The sequence below is a fragment of the Anopheles nili genome, chromosome 3 (genome assembly GCF_943737925.1).
Source record: "Anopheles nili chromosome 3, idAnoNiliSN_F5_01, whole genome shotgun sequence".
NCBI lineage: Eukaryota > Metazoa > Arthropoda > Insecta > Diptera > Culicidae > Anopheles > Anopheles nili.
The window spans coordinates 43,755,399-43,781,794 of record NC_071292.1 but is presented as its reverse complement, the minus strand read 5'-3'; the positions used below and the strand labels follow the sequence as shown (position 1 = coordinate 43,781,794).

The window sequence follows — 26,396 nt, the reverse complement described above, 5'->3', positions numbered from 1 at the left end:
AACACTCAAGAAGATTGCTTAAACTTTTCGAACGTGTTTAGATGTGCAGTGCACAGAGGTACAGTGTACCTGTAGATTCACTAGAACGGATGGAATGGATCTTCTGAAATGAATACCAGCAGTAACGACAACGAGAAATGAACATTCGAGAAAACGATCGGACTTATGAATGGTGGGGATAGCATTTCCAATGAATTATGCGCAGAAAACCAGAACTGCAAAATTTGCCAGTTTTTGAGGGGAGGTAATAAAATGGGATGAACTGAAATGAATTCTTTGAGTTCGAAAATTCATTCAAAGTGTTATGGTGGGGATAAAATACGACGAAAGAAATGAATAAAACAGCTCTGCCATGGCAGCTTTTACTAATGGTGGGGATGCGAAGCAGCGAAATTTACCACCACCTTCAATGGGGGTGGGAATTATTATGTTTTATCTTTTTGCTGTAAAAGCCTGGATTATGCAGAATTATATTTATAAATCTTTTGTTTTATAAATTTTCAAATAATATTAAACAACTACCTAACACAGTTCCGATTAGCGCAGTTTTTATCGATTGTGGAGATATTCTAAAATTGAAAACAATTAATTGCTGCTTTTGATTGCCGTGGGATAAACGTGGGATAATGCCATTGTATGCAGCTTGCTTTTGTGTTGCTCCTATGATGTTTTCATACATGATGCTTTTGCTGAGTCTTAATTTACCAAGTCAGCTGTAAACAAAAATATATGGTAGCGCAAACAGCAAAAGCCGCAGCAGAAATAAAATACCGATTAAAAATAATTGTTTGCCATTTCCATAAATCACGGTTGTTGGTAATTCAATGGAGGCGCCTGGTGCTTGTTGATATCCTCGAGTAGCACTTGCAATGCTATGCAGTCCGACGGTGCATGTGTCGACTGATGATTTCTGATAATTTTGACAGCAGGAATTCAATGTCATTATCTGCAAATAACAAGTCCTTGCAATTTGGTTGGAACACCCACATCATTTCGTTAAAAAGCTCCTCATAAGATGACATAAAACATAAACCATCGACGCCACGCTACTATTATCAGGCGAGCAGTTTTTGCCCCAAAGGGCTTAATTTGACACATGCCAATCACGGCTATCGTTAGCAAATGATGTAAATGACGATAGTGGAAAGATATCCAAGAAACGTGACGCCTTTCGTGCGCCATGGCATGTCTTGGCGACAGCCTTTACGTGTTAAGTATCTTCTAAACGACCAACGTCCGTTTTTCCCGCCCCATTTTCTAGGCCCGGAAAGGTGTGGTCGTTGGATTGAAATCAAATCCGTTCCGATGATAATACGATAAGGATATATCGCCTTCATTGATTTGACGCGCAACTTCACCATATTCTACGCCTCAGGCATCGATGTCATTGAAAGCAACCGCTAGTGGTGGTCATTCGCAGATATGGCAACATATACAGACCTAAAAAGAATTCCATGTCATAAAAATATTCATCCAAAAACAAATGAAACTGAGTCGAAAGCCGACATAGTTAATAATTATTCCCCGTTTTGAAATACTGAAGACAAGAATCAAGAATATCTGAGAAAGACATGCATGTTATAAATATAAGCCGTATTTAGATAAGATAATCTATGTTATCAAGCAAATAATGCATACATATTTAGGAAAACATGAATTTTTTTTGATAAATTTTCATGAAAAATGAAGAGTTTAGACACACTAAACTCTTAAACTCTCTCTTGAATCTCTTTAAATTTAAACACTACATTTGAAGACAGGATCATGAATTTTTGTATCGTTTGTATCGTTGCATACATTTTTGAAAAAAAAAAATAAATTCACAGTTTACAACGTGACAATGATTTTTGCTCCGGTCGACGAAGCTATTACAAAAAGCTTGTGAATGAACCCAATAACCAAATGACAAGTTTGACCCAAGATCTAAAGTTATTGAAGAAGCTTTTAAAATTGAATTAGTAGATTCATTGCCTAACTTAGCATTCGATTTAAATGATGCAAAGTTGGTTCTCATTTTAACATTCACCCAACATAAACAAACATAAGTTAACACAAAACTAATGTTGATTTGGTTTAACTAAACAAAATATGCGAATGAATGTTTTCCAACTTCCTGTTACGCTTCCCCAGACAAAAAAAAAACATTGTTCAAAGTTGAATGCTCGAAAAAAAGCTACCAGCAAACAGTTTTACAAACTGCAAGAATATTTCAAGAAGATTGCGCCGTAAAATCTTTGCGAAACAAACTTCCGTGCGCTGGGTGTGCGTGCAGCTAATGTGCGGTTTAGTTCTGCTTCCTGGTTCCACTCCGGAAAGAAATGTTGTTGAGATGGCAATAAACGATTGTTCCGTCACTTTAAAAAGCAATTGTGCCGTAAATTGTGGCAATGTGGGAAAGCGAATCCCCTGGTTTAATGGTTTCACGGTGCTTGAACTTGGCAATCTCCAGAACAAATGTTCGGCCGTTGAGACCGCCAGTAGGCCGGAGGAAGTTCATATCACAGGCAATCATCACTGATTGTTTGCGTCGCACCTAGCGAGGTGTGATAAGCTGCACAATAATTACTGCTCCTGCTGCTGGTGCTGGTGCTGCATGTATCCGACAGGCGTTCTCCATTCGGGTTCCAGCTGGTCGGCGTTTGATGCCCACGTGCAGCACTTTCCTCCAAGGTGCTGATGTGTTTGACGTCGTATAGGCATCTGGTGGTCGTGTTGCTGTAAATTATCTGTCAGCGCGTGATGGATGTTCTGAAAGGCATGACGTGACAAGTCGCTGTTAACCCACGAAACCCTGGTTGATCTTGGGTCACCTGCCCAGCCGTGTAATGTGCGTGAAACACAGCCAGGGTTTTGGCACCAGGCTTGGTCGGTGGAGTCAAACCGTTAAGGACTTTTCGCAGAATACGTTTCATTGGGTACACTTCCCCATTCCGATGTGTGGTGTTTGACAATCCCGTGGATTAGCTGGTTCGTTCGTGATGAAAGCCGTTGCTGATGGATGCACACCGTATGCCGTCAGAACCAGCCGCTCTAATTCATGTTTACTTTGTACGGTTGCTCATTGCCAGGCACGCATTTCAACGCCAGCTCATAACTTCATTAGTACCGTTGAGCACGCTCTAATGTGACGCTTTTGTGGAATTATTATTTGCTCCACAAATCGTGCTTCGATTTGTGATACACGCCAAGCAAACATGTGCAAAACGAAACATGTGTTGCGAAAGTGTGCCAAGAGCTGCCAAGGTGCTTTTTTTTAAAGCTAAAAACTGGTCGTCGGGAGTCTGGCAATCTGATGCGACGGCTTTAAACTGCCGAAGGTTAGTCACCTTCCCCGGCCCGGGTCGGGCTCGGGACCTGCCGCTGTCGGAAAATTCATTTCCACTCCTACGCCCGAGACGGTCACGACGAATCGATGGAATCGGCTAGCCGAAAACCAGCCGACTCCCTGGGTTCACATCCCGTTTGGGTGGTCCTTGCGCTTGGCGATGTCCTTGCGCCAGTCTGTTATCGGATGACGCGGGTTTACTACGTCCTGAGGGATGATTCCGAGCACTCGTCGACAATTTTCGAACCAACATAACGGACGGCAAGGGAATCTCTGTGCTCTGTGTGGTTGGATTACTATTTCCGGACGCTTCCGGTGGTGTTACAGTGCTGAGATAAAGCGAGTGTAGTGAGATTAGGGCGCGTGGGAAACAAACACAGTGCGTGTGTGTGTTACGTGGATGGAAGTAATCCAGCGCCCAGCATCGAAGATTGATGTGATGGCCTAGCTGGTGACGTTGACGATGGTGACGTGTGGTAGCGAAATTAAGAATGTTGAGAAATCGAGCTGTGTTACGACAAACGGCTACATCAAGCAAACCCCGTTGAAAGGATAGTGCAGAGCGTGCGAAAGCCTCGGAGATGTTTAGTGCCGTGAGGGATCAGCATAGCGGGACCGCCCTTCGGGAGGATTACAGTAACGAGCGGTACGGCCCTCAGATGCTGCTGTTGTCGAGTCCCTTAAATGGTACCGGGTCCAGCAATTCTCGTGCTTCGTTCAACGCTGACAGGGCGTTGCTGACGGGCGAACCAACCGTCAGTGTGCTGCTCATGACAACGTCCCACAGCTCGTTCGCTGAGCTTTCGCCGACGGCAGCCCATTCCGATGCGCCTACCGGAATTCCGATGGGAGGCAATGAATCCTCCTTTCAGCAGCATCTACCCACCGTCCATTTCCTACCAGAGACAACATTGTCCCCGGTGCTTGACTTCGACCAACAAACGTTAACGTACTACGCGGAGGTGCTGAGTGTGATCAACTTCTACTACGTCCCGGCGCTGGTGCTGTTCGGTGGCATCGGAAACATCTTGTCCGTGTTGGTGTTCTTCAAGACCAAACTGCGGAAGTTGTCCTCGTCGTACTATCTGTCAGCGCTCGGGCTTAGCGATACATTCTACCTGATCGGCCAGTTCGTAGCCTGGCTAAACCTGGTCGATTTGAAGATCTACACCCAGGAAATCTGTTGTCGGTTCTTCACGTTCTCCAGCACAATGTGCTGCTTCCTGTCGGTGTGGTTTGTGGTCGCCTTTACTGTCGAACGGTTCATCGTCGTGTTGTATCCTCTGCGACGCCAAACGATGTGTACCGTGCGCCGGGCCAAGATCGTCATCCTCGGACTAACAATCACTGGAATTTTCTACAATTTACCGATCTTTTTTTTCGCCTCGTCGCAATTCTCTCCTTTGATTAACGATACAATCTGCGACATCGTGCTGGAGTACAAAGTGAGTACGAGACCGGAACGTTCCGCTTAGCAATTGGTCCTTACTGTTGATCCTGCATTGTCCGTATTATTCAAATGCGTTACATACCTTTCCATTGTTTCGCACGTGCTCGTGCACAACTGTGAGCGCGAGCGATTTTACAAACATAAAACGAACGGATTCGTGCCTACGCTCGCTTTTCCTTCTATGCCACACCGTGCAGTCTTTGCATGGGAAAATCCATCGGGTTGAGTAATGGCTTCCGTTGGAATGGAGCGGAAATAAAACCTCCACCTACGACCAGTGTTTGTGTGGCGGTCTTTGTAGCAACGCAGGTTTTACCGCAGGTTTGGTGGCTTTCACGAAGCGTGACCTTCTTTTCAATCGGTCATCCTTGTTTTGCTGGGTTCGTCAATGAATGGCCTTAGGGTAAATTGAATCCAACCGATGAATGAATATGAAGCTCTTTTGTTTTTAGGAAAATATCTAAATTGGCTTATCCTGTCAACAGGCAAACACACAACTAGGGCCATCGTGCCGAGTCTTTGCAGTTAGTTTTTACGACAGCCAACGTGATGCACGTGCTAGTATTTAGTCTCGGTCGCTAATGAATTCATTCAGACGGGCATACATAGCCATTAGGACTCTTTTCTAAGCGCATTCAATGTTCAGCTACCCTTCGATGCCAGAACATTGTAATACCGGATTGACGTTCCTGGCTAAAACATGTACTTTATCGTAATTTAGATGTAAAATAATTTTACAATAGTGAATGTACTTTGAATATTCAATTCGTGAAACGACGTCAGAACTAAATACTTGAATGAAATTTCAATAAAATGACGACAACCGATTTCTTCGTAGAGCCGATGGCAAGGGATGAAGTTGTTTAATTAGAGGAATCCTATCAGTGTACAATTTGGTCAAATGTTCACGAGAAACATTCGTCACAGAACTCAGACATTTTAATTGAAGAAAAAGAAAACTCGAAGTAACAATGTTTTCTTAGAAACCATGCGGGAGTGTAGCCAGGGGAGGCTCTAATTTTATTTCGCGTTTTCATTCCTCCTGCTTCTTTTCCTTTGTAGAGATTAAATAACGATACGATACCGAAATCCAGCATCCAGGACTCCCCTGTATCAATTCGTGATCAAGATAAAACTTTACAACCAATGAACCGGTATCGAGGGCCATGTGTACTTAAATCTTATCCTTAGCTATACTCACGAATGTCGACATTAGTCGACATCCGTTACAATTTATATTGACATTGACAGATGCGTAGTTTGCTGACAAAAAATAATATTGATTTGTTCTTTGTTCTAGATATTGATGGAAAATTATTGTTTAAAAAAGGACATATGGCCTTTAGTTGCTAGTCCTGTCAATAACTAGGATTAAAGAGCATTCCCTTAAGCCACGGATTAATACAGGAGAGCCCAGTAAGTTGGACTCTTGCATCGTTCCGAGGACAAACCCTAGCAAACAAGAAAAAGAAGAAAGATTCAAAAATGATCACACTATTGATCACCACGCTTTTTAAATACAATCATAATCACGCGTTTGTCCCATCGTGAGGCAATGACCGTGCTGTTATACAGCGCATTGGATTAGAATTGAAAATCTTTTGTTTGGCATTAGATTGCTTTTATAAAATTAATACGTACGCTGTGTATTGATGAATACCCCCGGGATTCCTCGTTCAATTGATTTATTGGTGTGGAAATTTTAATTGTTCAACTAGAGACCTAATCGAGCTACACACAGCTAATCATATTAGTTGCTTGTGCATTCGGGTTTGCATTGAAAGTCCTGTTGAGTAAGAAAACAAATGGTAGAGAGGTAATCATTGGACAAACAATTTTGGTCAGAAATTGAATAAGAGTATTCACCGTGAACGTATTCGAATGCATAACGATTCTATTTATCGCATTTCTCCATCCCACCTACCGGATCAAGGATCAAGCGGCGATTTTTCACTTTCTGGACTTTATACTGGTGTTTGTGGTTCCATTCACGATAATCGTCGTGTTGAATACGATCACGGCGCTGACCGTGTGGAAATTCGCCAGCATCCGGCGCACAATGACCATTCCTCGCGGGTACGTATGCAACGTTGCTGTTATTAGGTTGAGCCCATTGTGCAAGCGTAAATGGGTGGACTTTTCCGTCGAAAATGACACGTCTCATGTCGTCTCGTTGCAGTTATGGTGCAAACGTGCGCGAATCCCGTCGACAGCTGAACATATCGAACAGTCAGCTTTTCGGAAATGGGGCCGTGTCCGTCCAACAGATACAACTCTGCAGTAAGTATGGCCGGGAGCCGCCCGTTAGCAGGAACGCGCCCCAGGCGTTGGCACGTTTGGTCGTGAAAATTTCCATTGTTTAGATAGTTGTCCTGTAGAAGGCACATTCTTGGCGTGGGTCGGGTGCGTCCTGGTGCAACCGGTACCGACAAAAACTTTTGTTTTCCTTGCAATCCTCTTTCCATCCGTAGGTCGCGGCCGAGTAGGGAACTCGCAAATCAAGGTTACCAAAATGCTGCTTATCGTGTCGACCGTGTTTGTTTGTCTTAACCTCCCGAGCTACATAATACGAGTGAAGATATACCTCGAGGTAAGTGAAATGTACTATGGAACCTTTTCGACTCTTTCGCTACTGCTGCTAATAGTAGTTAAGAAAACAATCAAATCTTACGACACTAGACAAAAAACTCGTTTCCAGTGAAACAGTTTGGTATTACATTGACTTCCATGGAACGTTTAGCCGTTTTACTTGGTAGTTGAAGGAATATGTGTACTTTGCTCTTTTCCCAGACGGAGCACTCAAACATATCAATATACCTGGTTCAAAACTGCTGTCAACTGTTTTTCATGACGAACTTCGGCATCAACTTTATACTGTACTGCGTGAGTGGGCAGAATTTCCGGTGAGTTGCTTTCGGGCAGCTGATTATGGACTTGATGGCATCGCTGTCAGATGTCTAATGTCCTATTATGTATTCGTAGGAAAGCGATATTTAGTATGTTTAAAAAGCGCAGTCAGCGGCATATAAATCTTGAGCACACTTCCGGTACGCAGGTTACAGGTAAGGGATGAAAAGCTCAGTGATATCCGCTACGGGATTAATATTTCTCTGGATTGTAATGCCGTTAATTTATGCTGTGGTTAATCTCAGAGTTCGTCCTGCGCTCCAACGGCTCCAAGATGCGAAGAAATACAACCATATCGGACACCGCAGACGCGTCAACTTGGCGGGAACTTGCCGACTATGAGATTACAAATTTCATTAAGTAGTAGGGTTCGTCGGTAGGCTTGGTAAAGTAAAGCTGTGTAAAGTAGGCGTAGAAAAGCGCACATTGTGCTCGCCATTACGTCGATAACGATGATGACATTATAACCTAGAAACTTGTGTAAATAGTAATGTTATCTGATACTGAGAGAAAATATATCATCAATTTTTTATACGTTCCAAATCAAACATTTTCGTGTATGCGATGATTGTAATAGAAAGAAATGTGAAACTACTCTACAGGTAAGATGATGAAGTAAAACCGTAATGATTCTGGTACAAGATACAGTAAACGTACCAGGTACTCTTCAGAACAATGAAACATGATGCGCTATTCTGTTAATAAAATGTGACTCAAGGCGGTAAGGAAGCGACCCAACATACTAGCGATGTAATTTTCAAACCCCTTTCTGATATACACTCATAAAAAAATCCGAAAAGGCTACGTCAACGCTTTGAAGCACGTTTCAGAAGTTTGGAAGACGTACATAATCGTATTGACGGTAATCATGGCTTAATCATGCTGACGGTAATGATGATAATGCAGAAGATGAGAAAATACAGTTCAAAAGTCTTCTAAAAATTCCAACAACATCATGTCCGAAGCATACGAGCTTAATGTGTTCTTGTCTTGTCTAAATATTTTTGCAAAGAACATAAATGGATATTAAAAAAAATATTTTCCTTTAACAAGCATTTTACAGGTAATCGTTTCTTTAATTTAAAATTGGTAAAAATTATGAAATAGTTATTTAAAAAAATATCTCAATACTCAGTATTTTTTAACAGAAAATGGAATTGGTTTTTTCAAGACCAATAATTGTTTTTAAGAGAATTTCTCCACCCCATAACAATAAAAATGAATATTGATAGAATGAGAAGAGAATGATGTAAATTTCTCGAAGCATGATTTTGAGCATTAGGAATAGGTGAAAGAAAAAAAATTGCTATATCTTAAAGAATGTCTATGATATCAACATGATCAATGTAAGGACATTAGACGCGTTGACATGTAAGGCAATATCCACAATTTAAGTGAAATAAACGAACAACGAAAATCCAGCATTTTAGAACTGTATGTGAGCTATGAAGGAGAGATTCTTAAATTGAATCAAGAAATCCATAGCATTGAATTTCATCTTCTTGGCGGTGACGCCTGGAATGTAACTGGTTATCTAGCTTTAAACATTCGTACACATTTTTGTTGTTCGTATCGATGTAGTTCTTCTACCAAGAAACTGTTCCTGCTTCTCATGGCTGTGTCTCTTCCTACGTGTCCAGATTCACACTGTGGTACGCTTTAAAAATTCCCACTGAATCGAAACTGCTTCCGTTCATCCCGACCGGATGCGCATGAGCCTGAAATGAACTCGCACGGAAATCCTGGTGGAAGGGATAGCCCGATTGTGCGCACTGACTCACCTCCAGCCAACCCATCCGGCTCTGCAGTTTCGCTCCAACACGAATGTATGCCTTGGAGGCGCGAGCTTGAATCTATTAACCATTTAACACATATGGATCCGCCGGTTCAGTTGCTGATAACTCGGTCTCGAATTTGGCAGCAGACACGCGCTCGCGAGTGAGCATGTGACCAGTTGAACGGTACGCGATCTTCTTCATCAGCACTATCGCAGATCTCCAACAGCGTGGAAGTGTCAAACGAAGGTGTCAGTAGTGTTCGATCGTCTGCTTCCGGCATGTGATCGACGTTTGAGGCTCTTGTGCGTGCGATCAGAGATACACATGCAACTACCGATCTTTGGAAGCCTTTGTGCGTGAATGTGACTGTGTGTGTATTAGTGTCACGAGATTGAGGACGATCACGAGAGTGTACAAATAGAGAAGCCAGATAGATGATCATGTTGAATGCGAGCATCGTACCATCGCCGATGGCGGACATCCGCGCCAAGATGGAAGTGGATGAGATCGTCATGAACCTCTCCAAAACGGAAGTGATAATGGAGTCGATCGGGAGCTTTCTGAACTTTTACTACACTCCGCTCCTAGTGGTATTCGGCAGCATCGGCAACATCCTTTCCGTGCTGGCATTCTTCAACACGAAGCTGCGAAAGTTGTCCTCTTCGTACTACTTGGCCGCACTCAGCATCAGCGACACGTGTTATTTGGTGGGGTTGTTCGTAGCCTGGCTAAACCTGGTCGATTTGAAGATCTACACCCAGGAGATCTGTTGTCGGTTCTTCACGTTCTCCAGCACGATGTGCTGCTTCCTGTCGGTGTGGTTCGTGGTCGCCTTTACTGTCGAACGGTTCATCGTCGTACTGTATCCGTTGAGACGCCAAACGATGTGTACCGTGCGCCGGGCCAAGATCGTCATCCTCGGACTAACAATCACTGGAATTTTCTACAGTTTACCAATCTTTTTTTATGCCTCGCCACAGTTCTCCCCGTTTATGAACGATACAATCTGCGACATCGTGCTGGAGTACAAAGTGAGTACGAGACCGGAACTTTCCGCTTAGCAATTGGTCTTTGCTGTTCGTCCTGGATTGTCTGTATTCAAATGTGTTGCGTACCTTTCCATTGTTTCGCACATGCTTGTGCACGACTGAGAGCGTGAGTGATTTCACAAACTTGAAACAAACGGATTCGTGCCTACGCTCGCTTTTCCTTCTATGCCACACCGTGGAGTCTTTGCTTGGGAAAATCCATGGGGTTGAGTAATGGTTTCCCTTGGAATGGAGAGGAAATATAACCTCCACCTACGTCCGGTGTTTGTGTAGCGGTCTTTGTACCACCGTAGGGTTTCCCGCAGGTTTGGTGGTTTTCTCGAAGCGTGACCTTCTTTTCAACCGGTCATCCTTGTTTTGCTGGGTTCGTCAAAGACTGACCTTGGGGTAAATTGAATCCAACCGATGAATGAATATGAAGCCTTTTGTTTTTCGGCAAATATCTAAATTGGCTTATGCTGCCAAAAGGTAAACAAGCAACTAGCGTCAACGAGCAAGGACTCGCAGTTAGTTTTCACGATAGCTAACGTGATGCACGTGCCAGTATTGAGTCTCGGTCGCTAATGAATTCAATCAGGCGTATAAACATAGCCATCGGTGCTCTTTTCTAAGCGCATTCAATATTTAGGCCACCGAAGAGCCAGTTTGTCATAACGCTACCATTCGATGCCAGGATATTGTAATTGCGGATTAACATTCGGTGCTATTTTATCGGCGTCACTCTAAAGGCCCTTGTCGTGTGGGCGATGATGACTACATTTGATGACCATCCGTTATGGGTCGATGATACACATATTCGTTGAGTTCCGTTACCAAACATTTTCGTAACGATTTTAAGAGAAATGTAGAAAAAATCCAAAATCATTCCAAAGCTTAACTTATTTGTTAATTAACACCTAAAACGGAATTTAAAACATTCAGTGAAAGGACAATAGTCTCTGACGTTCCATTCAAGACTAATTAATAACACTGCAGATGCTGCAATTGAAGCACAGCGTGCTGGAGCGTCATCAAAATTAAATTGATTGGATGAAATTACTGTGAAACGACCTTAATCGATCGTAGAGTCAGTTCCATGGTATGGAATGGTGCTGTTTAATTAGAGAAATCCTATCAGTGTCCATTCTCGACGGATGTTCAAGAGCCACATTCGTCTATGTTGATTTGTGATTGGATCATCTACTACAGGGCAAGTTTCAAGAGATTCCAAACTTAACACATTATTCGCTTTTAATTTACACCAGATTCTAGCGTTTGTCCCATCGTGAGGCAATAATCGTGCTGTTGTGCAACGCATTGAATGAATCGGATGAAAATCTTTTGTTTGGCATTAGTTTGCTTTTATAAAATTAATACGTACGCTGTGTATTGATGAATACCCCCGGGATTCCTCGTTCAATTGATTTATTGGTGTGGAAATTTTAATTGTTCAACTAGAGACCTAATCGAGCTACACACAGCTAATCGTATTAGTTGCTTGTGCATTCGGGTTTGCATTGAAAGTCCTGTTGAGTAAGAAAACAAATGGTAGAGAGGTAATCATTGGACAAACAATTTTGGTCAGAAATTGAATAAGAGTATTCACCGTGAACGTATTCGAATGCATAACGATTCTATTTATCGCATTTCTCCATCCCACCTACCGGATCAAGGATCAAGCGGCGATTTTTCACTTTCTGGACTTTATACTGGTGTTTGTGGTTCCATTCACGATAATCGTCGTGTTGAATACGATCACGGCGCTGACCGTGTGGAAATTCGCCAGCATCCGGCGCACAATGACCATTCCTCGCGGGTACGTATGCAACGTTGCTGTTATTAGGTTGAGCCCATTGTGCAAGCGTAAATGGGTGGACTTTTCCGTCGAAAATGACACGTCATGTCGTCTCGTTGCAGTTATGGTGCAAACGTGCGCGAATCCCGTCGACAGCTGAACATATCGAACAGCCAGCTTTTCGGAAATGGGGCCGTGTCCGTCCAACAGATACAACTCTGCAGTAAGTATGGCCGGGAGTCGCCCGTTAGCAGGAAGGCGCCCCAGGCGTTGGCACGTAGGCACGTTGGGTCGTGAAAATTTCCATTGTTTAGATAGTTCTCCTGTAGGAGGCACATTCTTGGCGTGGGTCGGGTGCGTCCTGGTGCAACCGGTATTGACAAAAACTTTTGTTTTCCTTGCAATCCTCTTTCCATCCGTAGGTCGCGGCCGAGTAGGGAACTCGCAAATCAAGGTTACCAAAATGCTGCTTATCGTGTCGACCGTGTTTGTTTGTCTTAACCTCCCGAGCTACATAATACGAGTGAAGATATACCTCGAGGTAAGTGAAATGTACGATGGAACCTTTTCGACTCTTTCACTACTGTTTCTAATAGTAGCCGAGAAAACAATAAGCGTAGTAACATATGATTGTTTTCATAACTGCTCTCGATTCTAGAGAAGAACCATAAGAAAATTTTGTACTTACATACAATTATCCTTAAAATACAATATATAAATATAGAATACAATATCCGGATGTTCTTATATACAATTCTCAATTCACAAGATCCTTCTTCTTCTTCTGCTAAGTGGGATGTAGCTTTCTATATTGAATACCCCTTGGGGCCACTTCAAGTATATTCAATGGTTGCCCACTTTTTTAGAGGCTCGACTATCTAGAGTCATATGCCTTACAGTGAAATACACCGGATACAACCGGCCACTTCGAGAAGCAACGATTGTATGATATACAATTAGCAATTCACAAGATCCTGCTATCAATCCACAGAGCACTAATGTGTTTGTTGGTAAACAAACTACGTAGCTGTCAATATCGTTCTTAATGATAACGATCGACTAATGTCGACATTCGCGAATAAATTTAAAGACAGCAAAAAAGGCGCCAACGGGAGAGAAGATCATAGAGCAGAGATAATTTAACGAATTTAGGTTTTATTGTCTTCATTAGTTACACGCCCTAAGAATTTTTATTATTAGTTCAAGCTTAGTACTTATAGTACTAAACTTCCCTGTATTTTACAGTTGAAAACAAACTGCATGTGCTTTATTCTCTTCCTAGACGGATCACACAAACCTCAACATGAATCTGATATACCAGATTCAAAATTGTTTTCAACTGTTTTTCATGACGAACTTCGGTATCAACTTCATACTGTACTGCGTGAGTGGGCAGAATTTCCGGTAGGTTGGTGATTCTGAAAATGGCAACGTCGGTGTCATATGTGTAATGTCTTATTATGTATTCATAGGAAAGCGATATTTGAAATGTTTCAAAAGCGCAGTCAGCGGCATATAAATCTTGAGCACACTTCCGGTACGCAGGTTACAGGTAAGGGATGAAAAGCTCAGTGATATCCGCTACGGGATTAATATTTCTCTGGATTGTAATGCCGTTAAATTATGCTGTGGTTAATCTCAGAGTTCGTCCTGCGCTCCAACGGCTCCAAGATGCGAAGAAATACAACCATATCGGACACCGCAGACGCGTCAACTTGGCGGGAACTTGCCGACTATGAGATTACAAATTTCATTAAGTAGTAGGGTTCGTCGGTAGGCTTGGTAAAGTAAAGCTGTGTAAAGTAGGCGTAGAAAAGCGCACATTGTGCTCGCCATTACGTCGATAACGATGATGACATTATAACCTAGAAACTTGTGTAAATAGTAATGTTATCTGATACTGAGAGAAAATATATCATCAATTTTTTATACGTTCCAAATCAAACATTTTCGTGTATGCGATGATTGTAATAGAAAGAAATGTGAAACTACTCTACAGGTAAGATGATGAAGTAAAACCGTAATGATTCTGGTACAAGATACAGTAAACGTACCAGGTACTCTTCAGAACAATGAAACATGATGCGCTATTCTGTTAATAAAATGTGACTCAAGGCGGTAAGGAAGCGACCCAACATACTAGCGATGTAATTTTCAAACCCCTTTCTGATATACACTCATAAAAAAATCCGAAAAGGCTACGTCAACGCTTTGAAGCACGTTTCAGAAGTATGGAAGACGTACATAATCGTATTGACGGTAATCATGGCTTAATCATGCTGACGGTAATGATGATAATGCAGAAGATGAGAAAATACAGTTCAAAAGTCTTCTAAAAATTCCAACAACATCATGTCCGAAGCATACGAGCTTAATGTGTTCTTGTCTTGTCTAAATATTTTTGCAAAGAACATAAATGGATATTAAAAAAAATATTTTCCTTTAACAAGCATTTTACAGGTAATCGTTTCTTTAATTTAAAATTGGTAAAAATTATGAAATAGTTATTTAAAAAAATATCTCAATACTCAGTATTTTTTAACAGAAAATGGAATTGGTTTTTTCAAGACCAATAATTGTTTTTAAGAGAATTTCTCCACCCCATAACAATAAAAATGAATATTGATAGAATGAGAAGAGAATGATGTAAATTTCTCGAAGCATGATTTTGAGCATTAGGAATAGGTGAAAGAAAAAAAATTGCTATATCTTAAAGAATGTCTATGATATCAACATGATCAATGTAAGGACATTAGACGCGTTGACATGTAAGGCAATATCCACAATTTAAGTGAAATAAACGAACAACGAAAATCCAGCATTTTAGAACTGTATGTGAGCTATGAAGGAGAGATTCTTAAATTGAATCAAGAAATCCATAGCATTGAATTTCATCTTCTTGGCGGTGACGCCTGGAATGTGACTGGTTATCTAGCTTTAAACATTCGTACACATTTTTGTTGTTCGTATCGCTGTAGTTCTTCTATCAAGAAACTGTTCCTGCCTCTCATGGCTGTGTCTCTTCCTACGTGTCCAGATTCACACTGTGGTACGCTTTAAAAATTCCCACTGAATCGAAACTGCTTCCGTTCATCCCGACCGGATGCGCATGAGCCTGAAATGAACTCGCACGGAAATCCCGGTGGAAGGGATAGACCGATTGTGCGCACTGGCTCACCTCCAGCCAACCCATCCGGCTCTGCAGTTTCGCTCCAACACGAATGTATGCCTTGGAGGCGCGAGCTTGAATCTATTAACCATTTAACACATATGGATCCGCCGGTTCAGTTGCTGATAACTCGGTCTCGAATTTGGCAGCAGACACGCGCTCGTGAGTGAGCATGTGACCAGTTGAACGGTGCGCGATCTTCTCCATCAGCACTATCGCAGATCTCCAACAGCGTGGAAGTGTCAAACGAAAGTGTCAGTAGTGTTCGATCCTCCGCTTCCGGCATGTGATCGACGATTGTGGCTCTCGTGCGTGCGATCAGAGATGCACATGCAACTACCGATCTTTGGAAGCCTCCGTGCGTGAGTGTGACTGTGTGTATGTGTGTGTGTGAGTGTCACGAGATTGAGGACGATCACGAGAGTGCACAAATAGAACGATCATGCTAAACGCGAGTAGCGTGCCATCACCGATGGCGGACGTCCGCATCACGATGGAAGTGGACGAGATCGTCATGAATCTCACCGAAACCGAGTTGGTGATGGAGTCGATCGGAAACTTTCTAAACTTCTACTACACGCCGCTGCTGGTGGTGTTCGGTAGCATCGGCAACATCCTGTCCGTGCTGGCGTTCTTCAACACGAAACTAAAGAAATTGTCCTCGTCGTATTATTTGGCCGCACTCGGCATCAGTGACACGTGCTATCTAGTTGGGTTGTTCGTCACCTGGCTGAGCTTCTTCCAGGTGCACATCTACACCCGCGAACCGTACTGCCAGCTGTTCACGTACACCAGCGGCGTCAGCAGCTTCCTGTCCGTCTGGTACGTGGTGGCCTTCACGTTCGAGCGGTTCATCGTCGTGCGGTATCCGCTGAAACGGCAGAGCTGGTGTACCGTTCGGCGGGCCAAAACCATCATCGCGTGCCTCACGATGGTCGGTAGCGTGCACAGTGTGCCGTACATCTTCTACGCCGGCACGCAGTATTCCGAACGCAACAACGGCACCATCTGCGACATGCGCACGGAGTACAAGGTACGTGAGCGTGGGTCAGCGGGGCCAAGCAACCCGTCGCATTTTCCGGGCTTTTTATTTTCCACTTTGCGGAAATCTTTGAATTTCTAATCATAGCGCTTCGTGGGGTGGAAAAACGCGTGACTAATGGTCGGAGCGGGAACCATCGCAAGATGCCACCTGCAGGCAGAAGGAGCCGGTGGGAATCCGCAGAATCCTCCCTAACAAACTCCCATTGAATACGCATCAATCTTGCTTTCGGTCTGCGAAATAGACTTGAGCAAATTATCCAGCTGTTGTGCCGGTAATCCTCTCCAGTCACTGCTAGTAAGCTAGCAAACCGCTGCCATCGGATTAACAAGTGTGTCCGAACGGTGGCAACTACGACGGGATACGACGGGTGGGCTTGTGCGATTGAATTCGTTATCCATTTATCACGTCGACAAGCTGCGACAAGCTACCGAATGTTCGACGTATTTTCTTCGCGGATTCACGCCACCGGAAGTTCACCGTGCCTGAAGGTGTGAGGGGCAAATTAATTACCAATTAAAACCGTGTCCGTTATCCTTCAGGAGATGCTGCTTATCCTTGGCTGCTCTTATTATTTACTGCATGTGGCCGGAAATGGAACGGCTTATTGGCTTTTATTAATAGCCATGGATGGTTGCCCTCAGAGATCGGAGGAAAGCTGAAAGCTGAAAGACTGAGATTGTAAAATTTCAAGCTCAGCAAAGAAAAAATGCAATTGCTCAGCACTTGCGGCAGAGCTGTCGTTTCTTTTTTTCGCTGTTACTTTTGTGAGGCATTCAGTGATGACAGTGGGCTTTAAACAATGTTAGAAGGGCTTCATGTACCCACATTCCAATTAGGCATTCGTTTGCATAAAAACTCTCGCTTCCGTTTGATTTTGTAGCACTTTTTTCCACCAACTCTTACGCGAGCTAGGTCGGTAAACCTTACCTTGGGCTTCATTATTTTAATCAGCACAATCGCGGGTGAAAACTTGTTTTTCCGTACCACTAACAAACACAGCAGCAACAGCAACAACACAAAAAAAAGGTGGACACGCTCACTTGCTTTCGCACCATATTAGATCATGCTGCTGGCTGCCGACCACTGTTCCGGTAGCCTTCCCGACCGAATTCACGTTGTTCTGGGCTGTGAATATGAATGGCAAACATCATCATCATCATCGTTTCTGGCTTACCAAACCGTGAGCAGCACGGACGCGGGCACAAAGGTATATTTATACATGTTTGTCGAAAGATCTTTCCTCCATAAGCTTCTTACACAGTGTGTGGCTGTGGGGCGTGGTACAAGGTGAACAGAAAAAAATTATATATATTCCTGCGAGGGTAAGTGTGCCAAAGGTTTATTTTTAATGGTGATTTTCACAACAAGCATCGGATGATTTCTTGCCGTTTGATCGGCCGCATAGAACGGCTTCATTTTGTGCACTTTTCGTCAACAAACCAATGCTCCAGATCAATGGTAGACAGTGAAAATAACCATTCAGTTGTTATCGGAAGCAGCTCAGTACAGCGAATCGTTTGGCCTTTTATTTAACTCTATCTATCCTCGTTCGACACTAAAAGAGAGAGAAAAAAAAGGCTCGGTTGTCACGGAGCAGCAACATTCATTAATTATCTGTTTGTGTCGAGCCGTCTGGTGCTTTTTAACGCGGCCAAGAAAGTATTATCTGTTTCTGTGTACATTTACGATCCGATGGGCATCAAAAGGATGCAGGTTGGTTTGTAGCGGCGTATAACGAAGAAAAAAAAACGACCCGTAAAGCTTTTATTACACGAGCATCCGGGAAAGGGGGAAAGGAAATCTTTATTAATTTTTAAAAGATACCTTTTTTTTATCTTAACATTGGCAAGCATGTAAATGGCGGATAATGAAATTGAGATAGATGGTACAGGGTCTGATAAACCGCGCGCGAGAGAGAGAGAGAGACAGAGAAAGAAAATGACAGAAGTAAAAAAAAAGGTGTACTACATTTTGAGGAAAAACTGCTTCTGCTCCTGAACGTTTTAGAGGATTGAAAAAACGCATTGCTACATTTTGAGCTCATTTCACTTTTTTACAAGCTAATAATTTTACACCGTTGCATTTTAGGTACAGACAGCACAAAATTCCATGCCAACTCGGTCCGTTGTGGGGAACTCCAGTATCAAGAATATGATTTACAACCGGGCTGGTGTTTTTTTTGTCTGTATCTTTTCAATAAAAAAAAACTGTCCAAAAATCTGCTTATAACGGGATTATCTCTAGCCTGACACTTTCCACGGGCGGGCACTTGAGCGGAAAATGGCTGGCGTTTCGTCGGATTTAATGTGAGAGAAGTGGGCAGCGTTCGAGTGGTTCGTGAACTTCACGAACGAAATCCACTTACAAAGGAACGAGACGGGGTGGAACATTTTCCATTATCGGTATCATAGCAACGGGAACTACACGAGGCACACGGCAGCGTTCAATATGGAGATGGAGAAAATACTCTCGGCAAGGCCCGCCCGGCCGGTACAGAATTAAAAGCAATGCATAATTCATTGCCTTAGAGACGAACGATGCTGAAACCAGGGAGGCGAGTTATTTCTTCAGTTGTTTTAATGCAGCGTATTAATGTGCGTAGCAGGCAGCAAAGTTCGTTTCATGCTGGGAAATTCCATGTTTTTGAATCACTTCATCGTTTCTATTTACTCTCTGGGCTTAATTCCCAGAAGTAGCAGCAGAACAGGATTACCACCTGCATCAGTTGGCGCTTGCTGCGATTGTGTGCGATACTCAGTGGTTATGCGTGTGGTTACCTAGGCGATGAATCGAGTCATTAATAAGGCACCGGATGCTTTTCCGTATGTGGTGCAAACAGCATGATGCGGTGTTCCATTTTATCCGTCTCCATTCAGGCGGATTTCGCCGGAAGCTTCGCGGTGGGACGCAAAATTAAGTTTAATTAAAAGAACAATCATTAAAATTAGCTTCCATGCTCTTGAGGCACGCATGACACATCAATTACGAAGTGCGTTTCGTGGGAACTTCATTGAAGGCGGTTTATTCAAACCATTTAGGGTGTTAATGATGGTATTTCACCAGACCGGCGTATTAAATGCAGTACCATGCGCCTCCACCATCGGGCCGGGCCAGGCTGGGTGACAAAATATGTGTCGTCTGGAGTGGTATTTTTCCAGCTGTTACACCGTTTTGTCGCTGGTGCATGATCGTGTGCGACGGATGCCCTAATTGGCCGCAGATAATGGTTTACCGTTTCATTTTAATCTTTTTTCTCTTTCTCAATTCGCGCCACCAGTCGCAAATGGAAATTTTCAATTACATCGACACCGTGATCGTGTTTGTCGTACCGTTCACCATCATCGTCGTGCTGAACTCCATCACCAGCTTTACCGTGTGGCGGTTTGCAGGTTTGCGCCGAAATATGACACTCCCGAAGAGGTAATGTGGCCAAGTGTCCCTAGTGTCCGTACGTTTGTCCGCACACGCTTACCACACGCTTCGTTTGCTCGTTATCCCCCAGGAAACCATCGAATGTGGAGATCCGGCGGCAGCTAAGTTTCCAGTACTTTTCGACCCATCCGAACGGTCGCAACGGTATCCTGAGACGAGCTAGCATGAGTATGAGAGCGGCTTCTAACGAGCGGTTGAAGGGCTAGGCTTCGCCCGCCCTGTAGCCAGATTCATTAACATACCCTTAACTCGTTTGTTAACGTTCGCGCTGACGCTGACGGATCTGCAATGACGGCCAGCAGGGGAGAACCGAATGCTGCACTCCCAGATGAAGGTCACCAAGATGCTGCTCATCGTGTCGTCGGTGTTCGTGTGTCTCAACCTACCCAGCTACGTCATGCGTGTCCGCGCGTTCGTGGAGGTAAGAGGCGTCTCTTTGCCAGAGGTCCTTGGAAGGAAATGGAAAAGTTTTCCACTTGCGCAGGGGAGCGTTCGCAAGGGAAGGAGGTGTTAGTTATTAATTGAGTGAGCGATGGAAAGAGACAAAGTGGCACTCATCCCTGGCGGTTCTTCACTTTGTCCTGCTTCTGCTTTCAGACGGGCCATTCGTATCTAACCATCCTGGTGCAGTACTACTGCTACCTGTTCTTCATCACCAACTTCGGGATCAACTTTATCTTGTACTGCATAAGTGGACAAAACTTTAGGTACGCACGTTACGTTTGGCAGGAAATCGTGCAAACGCGGGTCCACTAACCGGGAAGGCGATAATGTTTGGCTTTACTTTTACCATCCACAACAGGAAAGCTGTGATAGAAATGTTCCGCCGGCGGAGACGGAGTCGGGTCAACCAGGAACCGAACAGCGGCTGCGGTACTCAATCAGGTATTATGTAGCAAAGGGTACGCATTTTCTTTCGCCGTTTTGCTAGCTCGTTGTTTGCTCGATGTGTGTTACGTTTTTGCGTCACCGCTCTAGCCATGATGGGAAGAAAAAGCTCGTCCCGAGTGAAAGGGAATCGGATGTATAATGCATGCTCGCACTGCGTACCAATTCAGGTGTAATTTTGCTTGTTTGTGATTAGCACCGACTGTGTTCCTCTACGAGGCATTCCAAAAGGGCAAACGTTCGCTGTTTCAGTTGCTGCTGATTTGCTTGCTAACGATGCTTTATTGCAACCGATGGTCGAACCTCATCTCCTGTTTTACGGGAAATGTTAGCACGCTCGAGCTCACTGGGCGTAAAAACATCGAGCCTACAAATAGACAATTTCAATATTTACTGGTTTGTTTAGGCACCTGCCGCATTGTGTTTAGAAAGCTGCAGACGGCGGTAAATCTGGTTCTTCGGAATTCATTACCTTCACTGCTAGTTCAACAATATCGCCACAAACGAATGAAGTGTGAATAAAATTACAGCTAAGCTTTCACTGAACTCTGATGCTTGACAAGAGGGTCCTCACAGTTCTCGCAACCATGAAAACTTTTCCAATATAACCGAAAGAGCCGGTGAAAATTTGAACAGAAGATGATTTGACCATTCATTGAAAAAATACCACGAAATTTAGCAAAAATAAAAAGAGCTAGTCATAGACGAATTGTGAGACTCGTGAAGCAGTGTGCAATATGATAGAAAAAAAAATGTTTCCACCGTCCTTTTGATTCCACCGTCTGGTAATGACGAGAGGCGCGTTTATTCGAAATTGCCGCCAAAACCCAATAAAGCGATTATTGAGCGCATTCATCATACCGCTCTTTGGCTAACACCCTGTGAAGGTGTAGCGTGAAATATTGCATCATCCCAGCAGCCGCTGAAAAGCGTAGTAGGCCTTGCATGCTAATGCGTAAAGTAATTAGTGCATTTTTAGGAAGTCCTTTCGAACCGAGAAACCTTCCATGTTGCAATACCCCTTTAGATGTGCATCACATGCGCGTGCAGCGTGTAATAATTCCAACCACCGATAATGATCGATTTTGCAGAACTTATGCGAGCGTACGGCAATCTAGCGCTGAGGCGCCCGAGCACCCCAATGCTTTCGACGACCACAACCACCACGACGAACCGCACCGCGGAAACAATGCTGTGGAAGGATTACGTAGACCCGCCGGTTATGAATCTGCCCTGAAGCGATCTGCTGCATAACGGCTAACCGGTGTCAGCCGCAGTTACACACGCAGGACGAAGGATTCGCCGCCAACGTGCTAGACACCTGCTGACTGAAGACGGAACATCCTTTTCTCGCAAGCTGTTGCGTTAGGATTTCTCGGTACCGTGCGGTGAAGGTGAAGGATTCCACGGTGGGCGGGAGCATTTTGTGAATCATTAAACAATTAATCATTTGCGGCGCGTTTCGATTGTGCGAAAATATACGGCGTGAATATTCCAGCGGTGGTACATAATTGCATCCATTTTGTGGTCAGAACCACCCGCACCGCACCGCGCAATGGTTTGCATATCGTTGTGAGCCAGGGATAAATTGTGTATGTGTGTGCTTTCGATGTAGCATGAAATAAATAGAATATGTATATTTTTTTTTTTGCTAAACCGAACCGTATTCCTTTCTCTACGACGTGCAATCCGAAATCCCTCCAGCGATGCTCAGCTTAAAAGTGTGTGTGTAACGATTTGCATGAAACATTGACACTGTTTTTCCAGCATTCCAGGCGTGCCGAAATGGCATCATCAGATTACCTCTCGAACGCTTACGAGAGCGTTCACGTGCCAACGAAAGCAGATAGGATCAATTCTCGGCATCGAGTGTAGCAGAATGCTTACCTATATTAGATATGCTTTTGAGATGGTCTGGAAATGATTGCTTTCATATAGCTGGGAACGTTTCGCTGGCTGGTTTGTCTGATGGGACGCAATTGGCCGTGGCGGGTATGATTGTACGGACGAATTCTGGCGCGCAATTGTTGGAAGAAATATATATCGCCATCGTCAAGCGACGGGCTGCATATCCACTTGAAATTGAGTGATTCCTTTGGAGGATTGGCGACGGTCACGGGGTGGTACTTGTTTTCAGCGATGTTTTTGTGCACAGGTACGATACATAGAGGAACACTCGAACATCTCCGCGTCACTCGAGCGCCAAAGCGAGAAATGCGAACAATTCGTTATTAGAAAATACTTGCAGGAGCTTACAGCACCACGCGCTGGATTTGAGCATATTTTTTTTCAGCTATGAATTTACTGTGTTAAGCTTATTGCTAAAAAAAACGTTAAGGCAAAAACAAACTGCCAAAATAACATCCGAACAAAGTAGGCGAATAAAAGGCTCTATTTATTGATTCATGACACCTGTTCTTGTCACACAATAATGTTTAGAAACTTTTCACCAGAAAGCTGATATGCAACAGGTTTATGTTGAAACGCTAAAATATTGTAATACATATTAAAGTTCAATCACGAACCAAATGTCGTAATTATTTATTATCGTAGTTAGTATGTTCACGTAGTTTTAAACGAGCTCTTAGACAAAGCATAACATCGACTTGTCGAGATCAGCAACAGGAAAAGTTTCGTTCGCCTTCACTGCGTGCTTTGACCTTGTGAAGAGAATTTAATATGGGGCTCGATTTGGGTGTGGTTTCCTAACCCGTACGGTGGCACCGCAGAGGTTACGGTGAAAAATGTTCCACGTACACTGAAACGGGAGAGATTAAAACGTACTCAGCATCCTTGCCAAATTTAAACAGTCTCCCGTTTTACCTGTGATCAACTGCTTCACCCATCGTAACGCACTCCCGGAGTGATTTTTCGCGATAGTCCGGTAGACACGAGTCACGCTTGTTCGCAATCTCCTCCATGCTGCAAGCACAAGCAATGAAGTTGTTGGGTTGTTGGATCGATTCCGCGAAGAACCCGGTCGATCGGAGGTGACTGCAACCGTCTGTGAAAATGTCGAACGGAGATTAAGCCCATCGTGTCGGATAATCCATGCCATGCCAAATGGTCGTAATTAAACGTACGCAAAGTGAGCAGATCAAGTTTTTCGCAGCCTGGCTGAGGTGGTACGCCACCGTTGGGGAAGAAATCGGCGTGTCCCAACGGCACCTGTGCACCAAGGATCTCTCCATCGGTGTGTATTACGTCCACAAACTGTGCCACATCGGAACTGATGGCGTCCTTTGAGTTTTTGTCGAAAAACGGTCCAGCTGGATCGAGCGCCGTAACTCGGCTCAACTTCCCATCGAAGTATCGGCCAACTTTTCCCGCTATATGCGCCCCGAGGCTGTGCCCAATGACGTGCACCTGTCCGTGTTCGATGCCAGCTCCTTCCGTGAAGTTTGCTAACAACTGTCCGATCCGTAGACCGATCTTCTGGACCAGAGTGCGTGCCTGCAGGTACCTGATGTTTGCCACCTCCGACCAATCGGCCATCAGCAAGTTGCACTTGTTCTGCAGCAAGTACCCCGTCCGTATGGGAATTATTGACTTTTCATCTCGGTTCGAGTTCCACCCATGGATCACCAGCTTCAGCGGTTTGTGTGGGTCGATTTCGAGCGGCTCGAATATTTCACCGTCAACCTCTTGCTCCTGGCGTCTGGCGGGTGGGGAAAAATAAAAGAAAAACCGTAAAACATTAACCGAAGCAGCAAAGCGGACAGAATCCACCCGACGGTGGCACACACTACCCACTGTGAGTAGTAGAACAGTTTGATTGTTTTGAGCTTCTCGTCGTAATTCGATCCCACCGACGTGTGGAAGGCCAGTGCAAACAGGAAGACGGTGGAGTATCGCACCAGACGGAAAGAATCCATTACGCTTGCCTCCGACAAGCTGGAGAGCGGTAGCACAAGTATTCAATGGCCGCTCGCAAGCAATGTCGCTGACGTTCCGTCCTCGAGATAAAGTAATGTTTGATGTTTTGCGTGCTCGTAAACGCTGGGGGGTTTTAAATTGAAATGTGGGCGCCTAATTGACAAATTGGCGAGCAAACGATTCGCGGACACATTATGGCTCACGCCACAATTAGAAGCTGCTAGCAAACCCAACACTGCGGTTGTTGAATGTTTATCGGAGAATTTTATTCACCAATTATTCGATTCCGTGTCGATAAGGCTTGTGCAAGCTGGGAGGGCTCATTAGCTCACCGTATGCCATAATTACATTTACAGTTTTTGGTGAAAAACTTTGGATTTTAATTCCATGCTTGGTCAGTTAATAATTGGCTAGCGTTCGTTCAGACGTGGACATTCCGTTAAATTCTCCGCAGCATGATTATTCGAGCACGTAGTTACTGGCCTAATTTTGTAGGCACAATCACGAAATTAACAATGCTGTTAAAAGCTCTAAGAGAGTCATAAGCAAGAAATATATTGAGACATATTTTTGATGTGCATATAACGCACACCAATTGAACCAACAAAAATACACGTCAATCATACAAAATGTAGGAATTACATCAACCTACTTGAATGCATTGAAATTCGGCCGTCAGACATTCCATAATCGTTTTTTTACATGTAAAATAACAAAAGATTGATAATTATCCATGCTTAGTAATCTCTTTTCTTACCAATCCAACCAATCTTTTAACCAAACTCGATTTTACCAATCAAATGATGAGAGCACAACAATCGGCATACCCGAAGCCAATTTATATTGTAGACCCAATCAATAAGGTCTTTAAGAGCTATTTGGGCAACAGCTCTTGAGTTCTTTCTTGTTCAAGCCTCTTGCAGGCTCTAACAACGATTCGTTTCTGCCATGCCGCATTCCATTATAGTTAAATTCTTATTCAGAACGTAATTGATAATTCTTGCAAAGTGGTTCAACTTTTGGTAGGTGTTAATCAAAAAATTTCAATAAGTTGTGCAATGTACAATTCTTGTTTTTGTAATAGGTTTTTATTGTACTTTTGGTGCATTCCTAATCATTGCACTGTGCTTTTGAAATATTTCATGCAGCATAAGCGTAAAAGAAACAATCTGAAATATTTCATGTTATGCGATTTGCATACATTTCGGTTCAATTTTTATTTCATACTTTCTTTGGAACGAGGACCGAGAACGATTAACCGTCATTCTTCCCTTGTTAAGATTTGTCATTATATTGGATTTTTCATCAAAAAGGGTAAATAGATATGTATAGCTGGAAAAAGTGCTCTGAAATGGCGAAACTGTGTTGATAAAGCACTTAGGTATTGCAAGAAATATTTGCACTCAATAACATGTCAAAATTCTTCAGGTTAACGGGTATATTAGATGTTTTTTCTCTTTAGTTTGCTCTGTTTAGATGAACAAAGTATCTGTTTAAATTTACGTGCCAGAAATATCTTAATCATTATAGTTCAATTCTCAGCCACGATACACGTGCCAAAAAAACATGTTTGTGTATGTTTTAACCCATTGTAGCACTTGCAAGGATTGAGGTTAGCGCAATCGATGGATTGATCTATTTAGCGTTTGTTTTTGCCACTTTTAGCAAATGCAAGTTGTTTAAACATCTGCCACATGTTGCAC

The 26,396-nt window shown here is 43.5% G+C and overlaps 4 protein-coding genes across 4 annotated transcripts; 3 read left to right on the top strand and 1 right to left on the bottom strand.

Annotated features, from left to right (window-relative positions):
* The first annotated feature begins 3,906 nt into the window (after window positions 1–3,906).
* On the top strand, window positions 3,907–8,056 carry LOC128723614 (growth hormone secretagogue receptor type 1-like). The gene is made up of 7 exons (XM_053817372.1): window positions 3,907–4,770; window positions 6,709–6,851; window positions 6,955–7,055; window positions 7,247–7,365; window positions 7,566–7,678; window positions 7,758–7,837; window positions 7,928–8,056. The coding sequence occupies exons 1-7, from the start codon at window positions 3,907–3,909 to the stop codon at window positions 8,044–8,046; spliced, it is 1,539 nt and encodes a 512-aa protein (XP_053673347.1). The 3' UTR covers window positions 8,047–8,056.
* A 1,844-nt stretch (window positions 8,057–9,900) lies between these two features.
* LOC128723688 (alpha-1A adrenergic receptor-like) lies at window positions 9,901–14,054 on the top strand. Its single transcript, XM_053817452.1, has 7 exons — window positions 9,901–10,491; window positions 12,162–12,304; window positions 12,406–12,506; window positions 12,706–12,824; window positions 13,566–13,687; window positions 13,756–13,835; window positions 13,926–14,054. Exons 1-7 carry the CDS (start codon window positions 9,901–9,903, stop codon window positions 14,042–14,044), a joined length of 1,275 nt encoding a protein of 424 aa, XP_053673427.1. The 3' UTR covers window positions 14,045–14,054.
* A 1,840-nt stretch (window positions 14,055–15,894) lies between these two features.
* Window positions 15,895–22,331, top strand: LOC128727001 (neuropeptides capa receptor-like). Its single transcript, XM_053820856.1, has 7 exons — window positions 15,895–16,485; window positions 19,775–19,917; window positions 20,000–20,097; window positions 20,232–20,350; window positions 20,527–20,636; window positions 20,732–20,814; window positions 21,909–22,331. Exons 1-7 carry the CDS (start codon window positions 15,895–15,897, stop codon window positions 22,052–22,054), a joined length of 1,290 nt encoding a protein of 429 aa, XP_053676831.1. The 3' UTR covers window positions 22,055–22,331.
* Window positions 22,332–23,436: 1,105 nt separating this feature from the next.
* Window positions 23,437–24,692, bottom strand: LOC128724394 (pancreatic triacylglycerol lipase-like). The gene is made up of 4 exons (XM_053818120.1): window positions 24,571–24,692; window positions 23,901–24,475; window positions 23,641–23,821; window positions 23,437–23,575 (listed from the first exon to the last, which is right to left on the bottom strand). The coding sequence occupies exons 1-4, from the start codon at window positions 24,690–24,692 to the stop codon at window positions 23,461–23,463; spliced, it is 993 nt and encodes a 330-aa protein (XP_053674095.1). The 3' UTR covers window positions 23,437–23,460.
* Between the last annotated feature and the right edge of the window lie 1,704 nt (window positions 24,693–26,396).

Bases quoted from the DNA above. Each gene is read 5' to 3' on its own strand.
- LOC128723614 (XM_053817372.1), top strand. From the start codon at position 3,907: ATGTTTAGTGCCGTGAGGGATCAGCATAGCGGGACCGCCCTTCGGGAG. The intron at 7,679-7,757 runs GTGAGTTGCTTT...ATGTATTCGTAG, and splicing joins GTGAGTGGGCAGAATTTCCG to GAAAGCGATATTTAGTATGT. The intron at 7,838-7,927 runs GTAAGGGATGAA...GGTTAATCTCAG, and splicing joins TTCCGGTACGCAGGTTACAG to AGTTCGTCCTGCGCTCCAAC.
- LOC128723688 (XM_053817452.1), top strand. From the start codon at position 9,901: ATGTTGAATGCGAGCATCGTACCATCGCCGATGGCGGACATCCGCGCC. The intron at 12,825-13,565 runs GTAAGTGAAATG...TTCTCTTCCTAG, and splicing joins GAGTGAAGATATACCTCGAG to ACGGATCACACAAACCTCAA. The intron at 13,688-13,755 runs GTAGGTTGGTGA...ATGTATTCATAG, and splicing joins GTGAGTGGGCAGAATTTCCG to GAAAGCGATATTTGAAATGT.
- LOC128727001 (XM_053820856.1), top strand. From the start codon at position 15,895: ATGCTAAACGCGAGTAGCGTGCCATCACCGATGGCGGACGTCCGCATC. The intron at 20,098-20,231 runs GTATGAGAGCGG...GACGGCCAGCAG, and splicing joins CCTGAGACGAGCTAGCATGA to GGGAGAACCGAATGCTGCAC. The intron at 20,351-20,526 runs GTAAGAGGCGTC...TTCTGCTTTCAG, and splicing joins GTGTCCGCGCGTTCGTGGAG to ACGGGCCATTCGTATCTAAC.
- LOC128724394 (XM_053818120.1), bottom strand. From the start codon at position 24,692: ATGGATTCTTTCCGTCTGGTGCGATACTCCACCGTCTTCCTGTTTGCA. The intron at 23,822-23,900 runs GTACGTTTAATT...ACATTTTCACAG, and splicing joins ACTTGATCTGCTCACTTTGC to ACGGTTGCAGTCACCTCCGA. The intron at 23,576-23,640 runs GTAAAACGGGAG...CTCCCGTTTCAG, and splicing joins GGTGAAGCAGTTGATCACAG to TGTACGTGGAACATTTTTCA.